The 16,697-nt window shown below is 29.7% G+C and overlaps 1 protein-coding gene and 1 long non-coding RNA gene across 25 annotated transcripts in view; one reads left to right on the forward strand and one right to left on the reverse strand.

Moving 5' to 3' along the window:
• The window catches only part of LOC145666609 (uncharacterized), a 118,867-nt gene extending 102,566 nt beyond the window's left edge, over positions 1-16,301 (forward strand). The window contains exons 3-4 of the long non-coding RNA XR_014127793.1: positions 7,821-7,893; positions 15,543-16,301. This is a non-coding gene — a long non-coding RNA (uncharacterized LOC145666609). The remainder of the gene's footprint in view (positions 1-7,820; positions 7,894-15,542) is intronic.
• The window catches only part of para (sodium voltage-gated channel paralytic), a 651,733-nt gene that overhangs the window by 137,670 nt on the left and 497,366 nt on the right, over positions 1-16,697 (reverse strand). For 23 of the 24 annotated variants that reach the window (XM_081734028.1, XM_081734020.1, XM_081734025.1 and 20 more), the window contains 3 exons: positions 13,738-14,046; positions 7,876-7,953; positions 2,616-2,639 (listed from right to left, as the gene is read on the reverse strand). In XM_081734028.1, the coding sequence (XP_081590154.1) occupies positions 2,616-2,639; positions 7,876-7,953; positions 13,738-14,046 (411 nt within the window). The remainder of the gene's footprint in view (positions 1-2,615; positions 2,640-7,875; positions 7,954-13,737; positions 14,047-16,697) is intronic. The other variant, XM_081734024.1, reaches the window with a different exon arrangement.

Genomic DNA, 16,697 nt, shown 5'->3' on the forward strand with positions numbered 1-16,697 from the left:
AAAGTTTTTTAAAAAAATGGTTGCGCAAGTGAGACTCTCAGCTGAAATCAAAGAAGTGAAAATTTCTTCTTCGAGTTGACAACTGCCCTATTTATTCCATAGTCGACAATCTGCAGTGTATAAAACTTTTTTTTTTAATCTTCAAACGTGACTTCTGTTTTATAACCTATGGACTAAGGAGTTATAAAATCTCTTAAAATGTAGTACAGGCAACTTTAAGTGATGAACATGTCACAAAAAATCGAAGAAGATGAATAAACAATTCTCAACGTCCTTGATGCAATTTAAATAATATGAGGAACGTGGAAAAATGTTAGTAAAAGATCACTGTCAGTTATTTTAACACGCAGGTTTCAGAGATCTTCCTTCACCATTCCACGGTTAGGGCGATACCTTTTCAGCAATCACTGATGCTACTGATGAGAAGATCAGGAAGATGACATTCCTCTGGCGAAATTAGTTTAAGAACTTGGTCCATCTTTATCAACTTTTTGCTGAGGTGGAAACGATCTTGCCGTTTGTGCCTCAATGAGTGAAGAAGAAATTATAACTGACATTCAAAGCCAACACATGAAAAACAGTTTATTGCACCATCTCTTAACGAAGCGCTCAGCGTAATATCTTATTGTCAAAGAAGAGTTTAATATAAATAACAATAATGAGATGTTGAAACGAAGGCATCGTCAAATGCAAAATGAGTACGCACATCTTAAGTGCAAAAAGCAAAGATAATTGATTACATTAAGTAGTAAAGTATACTGTAGTTTGCATTACTGTATTAAATTTTAAAGTTAAAGCAACTGATTTAAAAAAAAAAAAAATTAACAATATTGTCTTAGCTGTTATTGTAGAAAACCAGAAAACTAAATTTCGATAATGTGTTTAGCTAAAGTAGAAGTGGAATAATAGTGTATTCGTTATTGATGCTTAGTGGTTACGTTTGCTGGATATTTCTAATGTGTAAGCTAAAGTGCATTTGTACATTTGTACACGATTTTAAAAAGAGACATAGGAGTAAGTGTAAACCTTCATAATTTACAGTATTGCAGTTATTATAAGAGAGTACTTACAGTAATTTATGTATAGAGTATCTTTTCATTTTTGTGCTGTATTTACTGTAATTAATTTTTGTAATACAGTAACTGGAACGAGGATGTGTCATTCATCATATTATATTATACAGCACATACAGTATAAGTTTGTAATATGCTTAACATTTTATCTCATTCATTAGTCACGACCGTATACAAGATTATTGAACAGTTTACATTGTTACTACCTCGTTTTTCTCACTTATTGTAGGTTTTTATGTATTTTGTTTCATATCTACTGTATAAATATTAGAAGAATAATTCGTTTTCAGTCCCACTCCACAAATACTGTATTATAAATATGTAATGTATTTCCGTTACGTTTTTTGAACCTTTAACTTTATTCTGTTCATTAACTATGTAAGTGTGCAGCCTAAAGTTTACAGATATGAAATTTTCGCCAAAACAACAAAACTTCGGTTTCTGTGATTTTCGGCTATAACGACCGTGAACTGTCGATCCCTTCGGAGTCGTTATAATCGTTTCGACTGTATATTGCGACTGTTGTGATGACAAGGGTGTACAATTTAAACGCAACATTCGCGATGATACTGAAATCCTAAAGAGCAAAAACTAACAGATGTGGATATTCAGATAATCTATTAAAAGTTCCAACATTAAACGCAGACTGTGACTGAAGTTTAAAGAAGATAAATAACAAGAAGTAACTACTTCAGACTACCTGAAAAATGGAAATATACCGAAAGTAATCGAATATGTATGATTATAAAAGTAAAGGTAGTAATCCGAAATCATAAAAAAATTTAGCATTACAGATACATATACAGAATAGACAATTACGATAAAAAACTACACATTTCCTTGTTGGCTTAAGTTTAATAATAATTATTTACATTATAAATGGAACAGCATTTAATATCGTAACTAAACTTAATAAGTTTAATCTATGGATCATATAGTCTCCATAAAAGAAAATATTTATATTAATTTTTTATTATACATAATTAAAGCGTTGCGTTCGTTAATTATGAAATATTCTCCTTATTTTTATTACCATCCTAATGTATTTTTAATAAAAAGATATACAGTAGCTTATGTTATTATTCACAGTGCGAAGTTAGATTCACTTGAGCAGATGTTTAGCTATAATTACATGAAATGCACTAAAACTATTTAAATGGTGGCTTTTAATCTTTTCTGTGATATAACAAACAAAGAACACGAATTTTATGACATCTATTTTAACGGTTATATATATAATTTTAGATAGGGAGTGAGTATTAATGCAACTAAATGAACATTAAATTTAAATAATATATTTATAAATAAAGAGCATTATCTGAAAATTACACAGAAGTTAAATAAATTCGTATTTCGATGTCTATAAGTAATCAAATGAGTAAATACATCTTTTAGCAGCCCTCAGAATTAACGTAGCTGAAAAAAGAAAACTTTTCTAAACAATGATAATATCAACAATACAACAGTAAAAAAATGAACATTTTAGGAAGATCCACAAACGTTTTGTTTGGTATTGGTATAAAAAAAATTGTTTGAACTTACCAAGAAGTTTGATTCGTCTGCTGACTGCATGTATGTCAGGTGAGAGAAAAATGAATAAAATTCTTGATGAATTATACATGAATTATAAATTTACGCATGTAGTGCACATTTTGCTTTGAATTCTTCCACAATATTTAAATTGTAATGTGGAAAAATGTAACATTTAAAATTGACATAAATACATGATAGTGCATTCCAAAGAGTTTCTATCTTGTGGTTGGTATTTTTACTCGAATATTTTCTTAGCTTAAAATGAAAATATTGCTCTTATTTCTGCATGCAACTTTGTACCTAAATATTTCCGTTTACAAACTTAATATTTCTATATATTGGTTCCCTTTTCTAAGATTTATTATTATTCCTCTTTTAGGATTTTTTCAAAACATGAGTTGCTTATTTTTTCTTTTTTTTTTTTTAATCTAAAAGTAGGCCTCTTATGAGCCTTCTGTGTAAAGCTGTAAAGATATTTTTATTGTTTTGCTTCTTGATTATAAGTTAATTAATGGCCTTCAGTTTGATAATTCTCTCTCATTTATTTCAAGAATTTGTGAAATTAAAAAAAAAGTCTTATTGTAAATTCAAATATATTATCTATTATAAATCTGTCAAGATATCTTCACTGAAAAGAAACTGTATTATCAATACTTTTGTAATGGAATTAAATTTTAAGTTATTATTTTTTCTTTAAAACATTGTTGTCTCCTTTCCTGTTCGATTTCCGATTAATAGCTTTCATTTATCATTTTATATAGATATATAGATACCATGAGATGTTGCTTTGCCATTGATTCTTCGTATGTACACTTCTCTAATTTAGTAGCTTTCCTTTCTTAAAATAGTAATCGACATCAAAACAGTTGTCGAAACATTTTTTTTTTTTTAAATACGAAGCTCAACTTTCCCAAAGCTAATAAGCTTTCTTTTCAATACATTAATTTAATTTTTGTAATGAGTGATTGAAATCCTTGTATTACTATTTTCGCTGAGTCTCAGGTAACTTTTATTTGTGAAACATTCACAAACATTCAGAACTTTTTTAATTCTATGTTCTTATTACTGTATTCATTCAGAACTTATATCTTCCTTCTTACTTTAATATTCTATATTTTCCCCTCCTTCAACAAAAAATACACTTTTAGTTATACAAAAATATGATGGCACACCTTCTACAAAATTACACTACTTTGTGTCAACGTGACACCTTATTCAATATTTGTCATATTTAAATCAATAGTGATGTAAATCCTCCTTCTAGATAAAAGATATGCATTTTGAATCGCTGTTCGTTGAAGATAATGTTAAAACCACCCACTACCCATTAATGTGTCAATTATAGTAATTTATACTCTACAATACACTAAAACAAATTAATTATATTAAATAACTGACATGTTTTCTTCATATTATAATAATTAAAATCATTTGAATAAATTTCCTATCGAATAGGGCATCTAATATGAATGAAGTATAATTCTTACTATTATATTACCGATAAAATTACATTTCTGTATTTAGTGAAAAGAATATTTCATAAATCTTCATATGCATAACAACTTTTTCGAAGTAACTTATTTAATTTACATAGAATGTGAATTAATAATTTATCTTTATGTGGATTTCATATGAGTGTTTGAAATGAAATAATTAAGGAATTTATAATTGCTAGTGATTATAAAACAGCAAGTATACTATTTTATTTAAATATAGATAATTAGATTTGTTAGCATTTATTTGCTTTTGTAACCTCGATTTGCGTAGAGATTAATGCTTTTTTGATAAATTACTGTTCATTTATTGCTCACATTTTGTATTCAATTTCTTAAAATGATATTTTTCCAAATTCCTAAATATTTATAACATCCTTTTTAATTTAACATCACAAATGAATTTTACATGAATTGATTTAGTACCGATAAAATCTTCAGATTGTAATTAAATTTCTTTAATTTTATCTTTGTATAGCATAAAATACGTTCAATTTCTTCACATTCTCTTTATTTTCCAATGTTTATAGACAGTACTGCATAGAAACATTTCTTGTTTTTATTATTATTACAATTTAATTTTAGCAATATACAGTCTTTCAGTTCTGAAATGTCGTGCGTCTACAGTAAAACGTTTATCCTATTTAATTTAGCGGAAGCTTGAAGTATAACTTCAAATTTATATCTTGAAGGAACACAATTTAGCTTCTTAATAGTATACAGAATAAGATAGTAACATATATACATTGCATACGAATAAGAAATAGTTAATGGCACAATTTAAGCTTCAGCAAACATTTACAATAAAAATTAACTAGATTCTAAAATAAACACATAAATATTGATTTTATAGTATCTACATTTTCAGAAAAATGTAGATATACAAAAGATGTTGTTACTATCTCCTAGAAGCTGTACATAAATATAAAATTATAAAACTAGTGAAAATTTGAATCAACATAGTTTATCATTCATTACCATTACGTAAATATTTTTCTTTTTATATTTTAACTTTTCAAATTTTCATTCATGCATAAATAGTTAATAAAAATAAATTACAATATTACAGCACATGCTAACTTTGTTTAAAAAATGAAAAAATGCTGACTGATTAATAATGCTGATAATGTTACAGTGGCTCATTTTCGTAATTTCAAATTTGTAATCATTCATTTTTTTTTTTTAAAAAAAAAGAAGGTCCAAGATATTTAATAATTTCTAAGTATACGGCGTCTGAATGAATCATCCTAATTTTTGTTATAATAATGCATATAGCGGGTGTTAATATAATCAATGGACTAGAAAAATCAAAGCCAAATAAAGAATTCAATAAGGAAGACACACACTGGATTGAAATTCAAATACAGGAAAGTAAAAGATAATTTCTAAAGTCTAATTTCAAGTTCATATTCAACACGTAAAGGAATTTCAATGGAAATTTGATTACTAAGTTATTGTTTAATTAGTGGTCAATCTGACAAATTTTTATCAAAGTGATACTAAGTACTGCTTTAAAATTGAATCAATAATTACTTCATAATGTAAACTACTAACTCTAACATACGCTCATGGGTTTTATTTTTTCTTAGCAATGTTTACTATTTCTATATTATTTACTTTAAATATTCTTCATACAGCGATTGGCATTATCAAGATGACAAAACTATAAATAAAAAGAATAAGGAAAAGATAGTGAAGAAAAAGCAAGGAAATCATTTTAATAAAAACAAACTATATTCTCTATATTCATCTACGTAAGTCCTATATCGATGGTATTACACACACAGATTACAGATTAAGCAGACTGATTGATCGATTAAGGCTATGTGAGAAGGGACTTACTGCTTAAAGCGGATTATAGAAAGCATATGAGTTCACTGCTTGAGCACTAAGAGGCACAGATTAAGCAAACGTACTATTTGCACAAGTTTTTTCCCTCTTCTTTTATCAGAAGATATGTGAAGGTATCAATGATGACGATGTCATTGATGTGGAACCAGTTCTTGTCAAAGGAGGTTGTTTTCGCATTTACCTATGTTTCTTATATATATGAGCGGCTCGGATAAGCATAATGGTATGTCACAGTTTTTAACTTTCAACGAGGGGGAGTCCGAAAATAAGTCTTACAGTCAGTGACGGCAAAGCAAAACCATATTGCAACTCTTGGGTGGAAGCGCCTTGCCCATCCGCCATACAGTCCTGATCTCGAACCCAGTGACTTCCATATATTTTCGGCTTTGAAAAAGACTCTCGGCGGCAGGTGCTTGGGAAGCAATGCCGAAGTTACGGAAGCTGTTCGACGCTACTTCCGTATGCAGAGCCCTGAATTTCTTCCTGGAAGTGTTTTTGAGGTTTATAGACGGTATGACAAAAGTCTCAATGTATATGGTACTTACGTGGGAAAATAAACGTACGTCTGATCTTTAATGCCACATGCTATTTTTGGTTTAGCATCCCCACCTCTGCCCACAGTCGCCTGGGGAAACTTTTATTTTCGGACTCCCCTTAGTAAACTGGAAAAGAAGATGTACCATTCCCATGCAATTCAATGCAGGACACATATCAAACAAGCTTCTTCTGCCACCTGGAGGTACATTCCCGATATTAAGCTACCTATATAAAGTACAGGACAAAAATAAACGACCAAAAATGCCATTAAAACTAATGAAGATTTTGTCCTTTATTTTTTCCCCGTACTTTACTTCTCTGTGATTTGATTAGAACCAATTCCACTTAATAACGCAATTTTAATGAAAGTACTGCTTACCATTATGTTCGCCCGAGTGTTTCATATATATCTATATACAAGATGTAACATAAATGCATGTCCAAAAGTGACGAGGTGATTGCGGACATCCAAATAAATAAAAATGTGCCTATAAACATGTGTCTGATACCGCTTTGTTTCCGAGATACAGGGTGTTCAAATGTCGAGTCCCTCCAATGGCTTACTATGGGAAAGTGAATGGAAATGTTCAATATTACTAGAATAATACAATCAAGTGGAATTGTGCCTGTGTAGATACGTTGACACTAACAGAGAGAATGATACTAATCAACATTTGAGGTTATTGGGTTGTCAGTGTTGTTAACCTGGTACTAGGGTTATGTTTTTAAATAGCACTAGACGTTCACACGTTAGCATAAGATTGCTGACATCAAAACGTTCCTAAACATGGGGCAGATTCCGCTTCGTTTTTGAAAGACAAGGCGTCCAAGTGTGAAGTCAATTAACAGATCACAATAGTAAAAAACGGTTCATAGATCACAATAGAAGCGTTACAGCCTCATGGATGGGACTTCGAGAACTGAGGATGATTTGTGTACGTGAGTTATGTTATTAATGTTCTTTTAAAAACTGTAAAAGGACTCTAATTATCTTTCACCGGTGTAAACTTCTAATCGTATGTGAACCACTGTATCATTAAGTTAAAAGAAGTTATCACATTTAGCCATTCTTCAAGCAACAATGAGTTAATAGTACAGAACTCTACATTGAATTCAACTATTAAAGATTTAAGTACATTTTACATCAATTTAAAACATCAAGACTTCTTTCTTCTTCATGCACTTTATTGTTAATAGTAGGTAATATTCATATGTTCGTATGTAATAAGCTTGGTTATTAAAAACTTAAATAGAATTCACACATTTACAAACATAAAATATTGTAATTTTTACATTCATTACAGAAATTACATTATTTTTTTTTTTCTTTCAGCAAGCCATACAGTAACTGAAGAAAAGCATTACAGTGTAAACAGAAGACCACATACCTTCATCAGACTGTCCTGGTAAGCATAAGGAAACTGGCTTTTAGTTCCATATTTTGAAACTGTGTACTGACAGCATCCCTTAGAAAAAAAAGAGAAATATACCTCCTACAAGAACTTATATTATCGCATATCCACGGATAACTCAACCACTACAACGAAAAATATGAATACACCGAAAACGAAAAGATAGAACTTTAAAAAAATAGCCCAGAAAAACAAAAACAGTAAATAAAAATACACATAGGAAACTTATATTGAAATTAATGAAATAAAATTTACTGATAGTTTATTTCAGTTCACAACATAGAGTAAAAAAAAAGGAAAGCATGCACTTAAGTCGTACATTTTGAAAGATCTCATCGGTAACAATTGCTTTTACTACTCTACCTCGTTAAATTATAACCTGAAATGCATATTCAGGACTTAAAAAAGTAATTTATGTCTTTAATATAAAATAATATATAATAAAACCTGTACGTAACCGATCCCGTACTTAAAACAAATCTTGGTTAATGTAAAAATTTCAGAATCATCATTCATAAAAAAATCATAGATTAATATGTATATACCTAACAAATATTTAAGAACTTGGAAATATAAATGTTGAGATTTAGAAGAATAAGCACTAACGTTAAGAATAAGTCATCAGTTTACTTCGATTGATTGGTGAAACGTTTAAGGGAAGAAGATATACTGTATGTAGTGTTTGTTGAATTAGAGAAGGATTTTGAGACGTGAACTTGGAATTATTAATGAAAATACTACGAAGGTAGTGATAATAAAAGCATTGAAGATTTCGTAACAAATTCGTGTATGAAACAAGTGAAAGTTATAATAGAAGAAAAAATAAAATAGTATATACATTTAAATGAGGTGCTAGATAAAGATAATTACTAACTGATATAATGGAATGCGTATCTATTAAAGTCTTATAATAAATAAAAATTCTTATCATTAAAATATTCAAAAGATACGAATCCTGCGAATAGTTTTGAGGCAATCCTTACCTCTTTCTCAGTGCATTCAAAGAAAACTTTTGACCATTACTTTTATCCTGCAAGATGGAGAAGCAGATAATTGCACACACCTTGTGTTTATGTTGCAACAAGTTTGCTTTTAATGCGCTGAGGAGGATGTAAGGAGTGCTTCAAAACTGTTAGGAGAATTTTTCTTTTCAATATTTCAAGGATGAGAATTTTTATTTTCTGTTGTGATAGAGATGTTGCATCTCAATAAGTGGAGGAGACAGTGTTTCGGCAAAAGGTACTAGGGTTGATTATGTTCAATTTGCAAGTGAAATTGGACTTATTGCGAAATCTAATCGAAAATAAGAGGACGCTAAAACATTTTTAGGAAATCTCTGCAGAATATGGAATGAAAAGGCACATTAGAAAAACGGTAGCAATATTATGAAAGGCAATGTACGAACTATAGGAATTGGAAGAACTAGTTTCATGTACAGAGGTAGTATTATTAGTAAAAATATGAAACAGTCCCATAAAATAAAAGCAAGAGTAGAAATCGTGAAGAAAGCCGTCAAGCAGGAAAGAGTATTTTGAGAGTAGCTGAGTAAAGAATTGTGAAAAAAAAAACCTCATCAAATGTTTTGTGTAGAGTATTATACTAAACAGAATTTAAATGTAAACGTTACGAAAAGATTAAAAGCGTTCGATATATATATATATATATATATATATATATATATATATATATATATGAAAGAGAATAGAGAATTATGTAATAGTCTAGTTAGAGTAGAAACTAATGAAAAAGTGTTAGTAGAAAATAGGAAGAAAATATCAATAATGTAGACAGTTAAAAAGAGGTAAAAAAAAATGATTAGGACATAAAAAGAAGTATTATGAAGAATTGATAGAAGGTGTGATGACAAAAAGCACTAGAACGAGAGAAGGTTACTCTTAATGAACGATAAGAAAAAGTAATTCCTGTTTCAAGAATAAAGAAATTTACTGATTATAATGAATAGAAGGGTCTCAGTTTGCAGAAATAACTTGCACTATCAGCAGAACACTTACGATTTTTGTGATTACGATATGGAAGTGGTAAACTTACAACAATATGATTACTTATTTCTTTGTTTATTATTATTATTATTATTATTATTATTATTATTATTATTATTATTAGTAGTAGTAGTAGTAGTAGTAGTAGTAGTACTAGTAGTAGTAATAGTAGTAGTTGTTGTTGTTCATGATGATGATGTTAATTAATGTATGCAATAAAGTTAAATAAACATATAACAAATGCATAACTTATATATATATTTATCCATCGTACATGTTGATTTTTCAAATTGCATTAAAATATTCGGGAGAAATACATACCGGACTTCAGTTACTTTGATAAGGATAATTCAATTATTTAACTTAATATGATTTAGAATAAATTGAGTTATTTAGTTTCATCTAATTATAATAGCGTAATATAATAGAAAAAGTCTATTATTGAGTGTTTATATGCTTAGTTTAAAAATTGCAGGATGAATTTAAATGTAATCTCCATCCAATCTTACGTTTATAAAATTAAGAAAAAATATCCTCTACAATTAGAATAATTACGAGAAGAAACAGAACAATAACCTTGTTACACAACCATTATAATTATCTACATTTTAAATCATTATCCTATCATTATCTATTGTCAAGAAAATATTTAGAAGTTTACTGATTCTTTTTCGCTATAAGGAAATCGTATTTATATTGTGTCCGTAAGAAAATCATATTTATGTTGTGCACTTATTTATTGTAATGCTTGCGTTTGTTAAAGAATGCTTGCGTTTGGTTTTCCTGTTGTTTCACGATTAGAACTGACAAAAAATGTCCAATTAAATAGAATATTTTTTTGAATAATTTGTTACTGTAGTATTTATTAGAGACACTATGTGATAACATTATTATAACAACTATGTAATGAAATTAAAAAAATAATGAGACCATAAGTTACGTTATTTTATTATTTTTTTAAACGAAATAAGTAACTAGTAAGATTTAAAGCGTGTTTCAAATACTGTAAAACTATTTCTATCTCTAATAACTTTTTTCCCATTGCAGAGTAGGCAAAAATGGTAAGTTCACGAAATAATAAGAGAACAAAATGTACAATGTGTACGATTACTTGAACATTTATAGTGGAGAGTAGCCACTGTGGACAAAAAGTCGGTTCTCTCATCTTCACCTCGTAAGAAATTGATCATTCATAACCACAAATAAACGTTCGCAATTGCATTCTGTTCTGTTTCAAATAATATAGTCAAAATTATTATATAATAACACACCCTCTGGAGATCTAACTTTCTATTTTTATTTACTTTTATTTTTTATTACCCAAAGTATCTTACCTAAATGTTTTTCAGCTATTTAGAAATCTTTGTGCCTTGTGAGGAAAGTATTTCTTCCACTTTCAATCTCTCGATTTATTTATTCATAATATACCACTATTCTTGAAACGACAGCCGCTGTGGCTCAGTGGAAAAGCACTCAGCTCTGATAGGTGGGGTCCCTGGTTTGATCCCAGATCCCTCCAAAAGGTTTTTATGATGTACAAACACCGTGTGCATGAATTTTCTCGGGGTTATCCAGTTTTCTCCACTTTCGTCATTCTATCATTATCATCATTCAGTCATCATCATCGTCTTCCTTAGCCTCGATACATAATCCTAGGGCGTTAATTAAAAAAAAAAAAAGAACTTGGAACGCGTCTTATACAAGTTTTTTAAATCATTTTACTTCAAACTTCTACACATTATTTGAACACAAAAATTATATATACACTATGAAAACTACCTTCAGAAGCTCTTTCAAAATGCACGAGTTAAAGGATATCTTCAATTTTGGTATCAATACACCTAAGAAGTTACAGAGTTACTATACTTGACCAAGAAAACAAAAACAAAAACACGAGTAAACTTCAAAAGGTTACACGGATTTCAAGCTATAACGGCTACAAACAGCCACATACAATCGAGCTAACGGTGCTTAAACGAAAAAAATGAAAAAGTAAAAATAAAGAAGGAAAATTAATAACACCCATGCGTAGCGTATCGATTGTTTCCTTTATACAAGTCTGCGATGTCTGGAACCGATGAGGTTTACACAACCATGCTTATTCGTCAGGCAATCAAAAGTCCATCCTTGCTACGGTTATTATTTCTACACAACACACATCGAAAGTATATGAAGTTATATACATATTTCTGTTTCAGAACAAAACTGTCGTACAGTACACAAACATTGAATTTACAACAACATCTAAAAATATAGCAGGATTATAAATGTACATATATATGGATATATATGTGTGTTGAATGTGTTTTTATACACAGCCACATAGGTATTCTAACTTCAGAAACTCAAAGTGAAGTTAAAATTATTATTCCAAGCCAGAGCATTTTATAGATTATGTGATACTGAATCTGAGTTTGTGAACTGTGGTATTATGCATTAGTGAATAATTAATATTCGTGAGTGGAATTATTTGACAGATTTCTCTTTAAACCTCCACGTCTTGGTAAAATTTATGTATGCTGCAGAACTAAAATTAATTCTAGATAATAACAATTCCTTCTATTGCTTTCGTATTTTTGATTGCACTTTTTGTTATTTTACCATTATAAACTACATAATCCTTACTTATTAGACGTTTACAAGTATATTAAATAGTATATTGAGATAACTTAGATGATAACAACTAGCTTTATTTTACGGCGTAAAGAATAGAAAATCTAGCTTTAATTTAAGACATAAAGAATCGAAAATCGTGCTTTCTTTTCCATATTGAGAAATGTTAATAATGTAGATTTATCATCAGAACAGAGAGTTGAAACAAGAACTAAAAACTGACAATTTTTATAGAAATAGAAACGTAATACCAAGTTTTTAAAAATGTAATTAACAAGAATAAGCTGATATTATGTACCTCACCAAAGCACAGTATACTACAACATGACATAAATCTTATTTGTTGCGAAATCTACGAGAATACGACGATTAAGATAAATATTTACAAAATAGTTGTCATGATTGAAAGGAAACAAACACAGCAATTAGGTAGGATAAGTTATCCCTTTATAAAGAGTAAAATTTCAGTTGAAGGCATATAGGATGTAATGCAACAAATAAGTCTTAAATATCGCGTCTATTCGCACTAAATATTTTGTCATTATTGTAAATAATACCAAAAAAAAAAAAAAAAAAAAAAAGGAAGACTAAAGTTTTGGAAAATGAATATTTAGTACTTATAAAACGTTATGAAATTAACATACTAGTTGTAACCACCTCTCTTACTACTTAAATATTTGTAAGCTCGATATATTATACCAGAGCATATACATTGTAAGGAAGACCCTGAAAACATTTTAAAGTTCTTTATGGTACCTCTCAATACTTACAGCTTCTTTTAAAACTTTTCGATTTTCATTTGTTCTTCTGTCTTAATGAAATAATTTAAAAGCACAGTTGAATGTAGAAATATACCTTCAAAACTTTCCTATCGGTTAACTTTATTAATAAACTATTGAGGTACATAATAATTTATCAAAAAATTCCACACAGCATGCAGTAGTGAATACTTCCAGACTCAGGGTGACAAAATCTATAAAATATTATGGCTTAGAATCTAAAAATTACACATTATTGTATTTGTAAATGTTATAATAGAAAACTTAGAACGATAATCATAGAGGGGAAACTATTAACACGATTACAAAGATAGTACAGACGTTCATAGATACATCAGAATATCACGAAGAAGATACAAAAGTTGGTATCCAAGCTAATGAACTGTAAGCACACATTATAGCACAATATAAATTATTAATAAAGTAAATTGATTTTTCTTACTTACCTTTCTCACCTTTCCGTTCGCTCTTCCTTTGTAATCACTAATGGAGTCACCTCCCTCAGACTTTATGCTCATTTTTTCTTTGTTATCATCTGTGTTTCCTTTTTCTTGGCCTACAAACAGTTCATAACTATGGCATGAAAAGTCTGAAGGAGACTTCGCCATTTCCCCTGGAGCTCCTCCGGCAGCACCACCTCCTCCTCCACCGCCTCCCCCCGAGCTTGCTGCTGCTGCGGCTGCTTCCTTCGCTGCGTGTCTCTCCGCTCGCTCTTCCTCTCTTTGTTGTTTCGCTAGTCTCGCTTCTTCCGCTTCCTGACAAAGAAGTAATTAAAAATAAAGTTATGGTATTTTGTGTATTATCTTAACTGTACAGTGTGAATACGTTAAAAGCTGTAAAATAACTTGATAGGATGCATATTAAATACAAAACTAAAGCTGTATTCACCAAAAATACCCGTAATAGAAATCTCACCGTGAACGTTCTAGCAAAGATTTCTTGCTATCCTTTTCATGGAACCTTTCAGAAAATTAACTCTGCAAGACAAACTGTTTTTAATCTTTACTATATACAATAATCTATGCACCTCTAGAAGTAATGTTTTTTTTTCTTTATTTTTTTAAAGAAATTTAAGAACTCATAAATCTTGTGGACGGATCTGTAGCCTGCAAATCAGGCGATTAATAATCAATGAAATTGATTCAAAGTCTCACTTGTTCCATCCGTGTTCCATTTTCACTCTACTGATTATCTCACTTGGGTTAAGAAAAACGAAAATATTAAAAACTGTAGTGAAGTGAAACTTAAACATAGGAGGGACACAGACGGAACAAGCGAGATTTCAAATCAATGTTTCATTAATTATTATTAATCGCTTGATTTACGAGATACAGGTCCGTTCACAGGATATAGAAAATCTGTACAAATACAGAGAGAATTTCTTAAAAACATTACTTCTGGAAGCACATAAGTTGTTGTATACAGTAAACGTTAATAACAATGATGTAGTTCGTATAGCAACGTTAATTTTCTGAAAAATAACTCTTACAGAAGATAACAAGAAATGTTTGCTGAAACATTTACAATGAGATTTGCAATCTGGATATTTGGGGGAATAGCTTTAGTTTTATACATTAAAAACTGATTTGTCGAAGAGCTGACAACATTAATAAACTTGGATAAATTTTAGCATGACTTTTTAAGTGCTGAAACACAACGAAAGTGAATCCCAGTTGGTGCTCACGATGCAAAGATCTTTTTTGTTGTTAGCTTGTATGTTATCTTAAGAACAACTGTATACGTTTTAAATTTTGTGGTTATTTGCTTCATATATTTATCTATTTTCCCTAAATTACAATCCTATATTCATGACTGATCAGAAAGAGATTCTCAGAGAGAAAAACAGTGGTTACAACAATTTGTTGAGTACCGTATTCTATGCTGAAAATATCTCTTAGAAATTGTGAAGGAATGTGTGTATTTAATTGTGATTCTAGAGAGGATGACAGTCTAGTGTCGATATTATAATATAGTTTTAAATATTTGGCAGATGTTCAAATCGGTATTATTAAAATATAGAAAGACAATGTACCATATACAACAAGGAAAATATACTCAATACAAGAACTATAGAGTAATATGCATGTCACTAATTTATAAATCAAACCTTTGAATATTGGAAAAGAAAATAAGAAAACACATAGATGGAAAAATATAGGAAGAACAATGTGCATATAGATAAACATAATATATATACTAGGAACAGTGAAATATTGAAATATAAACAAGAAGTTAATTTTATCTCTTTCAGATGAAGGTAGAAATAGAGGGAATTGCAATGAAATGTCATGACAATAGGTAAAGGAAGAAAACTTTTTCGCGTGATGCCAACAGGAAGAAAAGTAAAAGTAAGATCAAAAATAGCGAGAATGAAAAGAACACAGAAGTATTCGGGAAAATAAGGAAGGGGAATGTAAAACAAATAAAAGAAATAACCCATGATTGAAACAAATGAAAAGAATTTGTCTGAGCTCTTACGTTGTATGCAATAGGGAGACGAAGATATAGATACTGTGTTTCTCGTGCCATTTCATTGTTTGAAAGAGAAAATAGATGGTACAAATGTTCTGATAGAGAAGCCTTACTTCGGTATTTGTGATTTTAAATATTTCATCCTCGCTTTCCAAAGATATCTTTCTACAACTATTTGCGAACTATGTGTCTCTACAGCTTTATGCATAGATAGCTTTTTACGTAACAGATTAAATATTGAAAACAAGTGCTGGCAACTACAACCAAACAGTGAACTAGTAAGCAATTTTCTTCGTGTTTGCACCCTTACCTAAGACCCAATGGTAAGTAATGCTCTTAAAATCAAAATAATTTTATTCAGAAACATCAGTTTCTTTTTCTAATATTCATGTTCTAATAGTTTAAGACTTGGAATTATGTTGAATTTTCGGCTAAAGCTTAAATTCGTTTTAAACTAAAAGCTTAAGAAAATAGAAGCTAAGTCCAGAGTTACGCATAAACTCACTGATAGCATTAATTCAAGTATATTAAGTTTATTATTTTTTGCAGAGATGTAACACAAATATTGTTAGATTGTTTATTAAGTTTTTTTCTTTAATGGTTAATTTGAGAAAATACTTCTAAACTATCTACTGATCTCAAAATAGATTTCTGTCAGAGACATCTCAAGTTTTGATTTTGGAAGTAAAGGCCTAAAGCTTGGAATTACACTCAACCCCTTATGTATTTAACATACAAGGGCATATATTATATAAAAAGCAGAGTTGGCCATTTCATAGAGCCACTCCTTGTGGTATGGTGTTCGGTTCACGTGAACACGTTCATAACACTTCAAAACGTATTGCATAAACTGAAAGAAGTGCCAATGAACATATATTATTCGCTTGCTCAATATTATTATTGTCGTTAGTTTTGGTATATCATTTGTAAGTAC

The sequence above is a fragment of the Thermobia domestica genome, chromosome 12 (genome assembly GCF_964235325.1).
Source record: "Thermobia domestica chromosome 12, izTheDome1.hap1.1, whole genome shotgun sequence".
Classification (NCBI taxonomy): Eukaryota; Metazoa; Arthropoda; class Insecta; order Zygentoma; family Lepismatidae; genus Thermobia; species Thermobia domestica.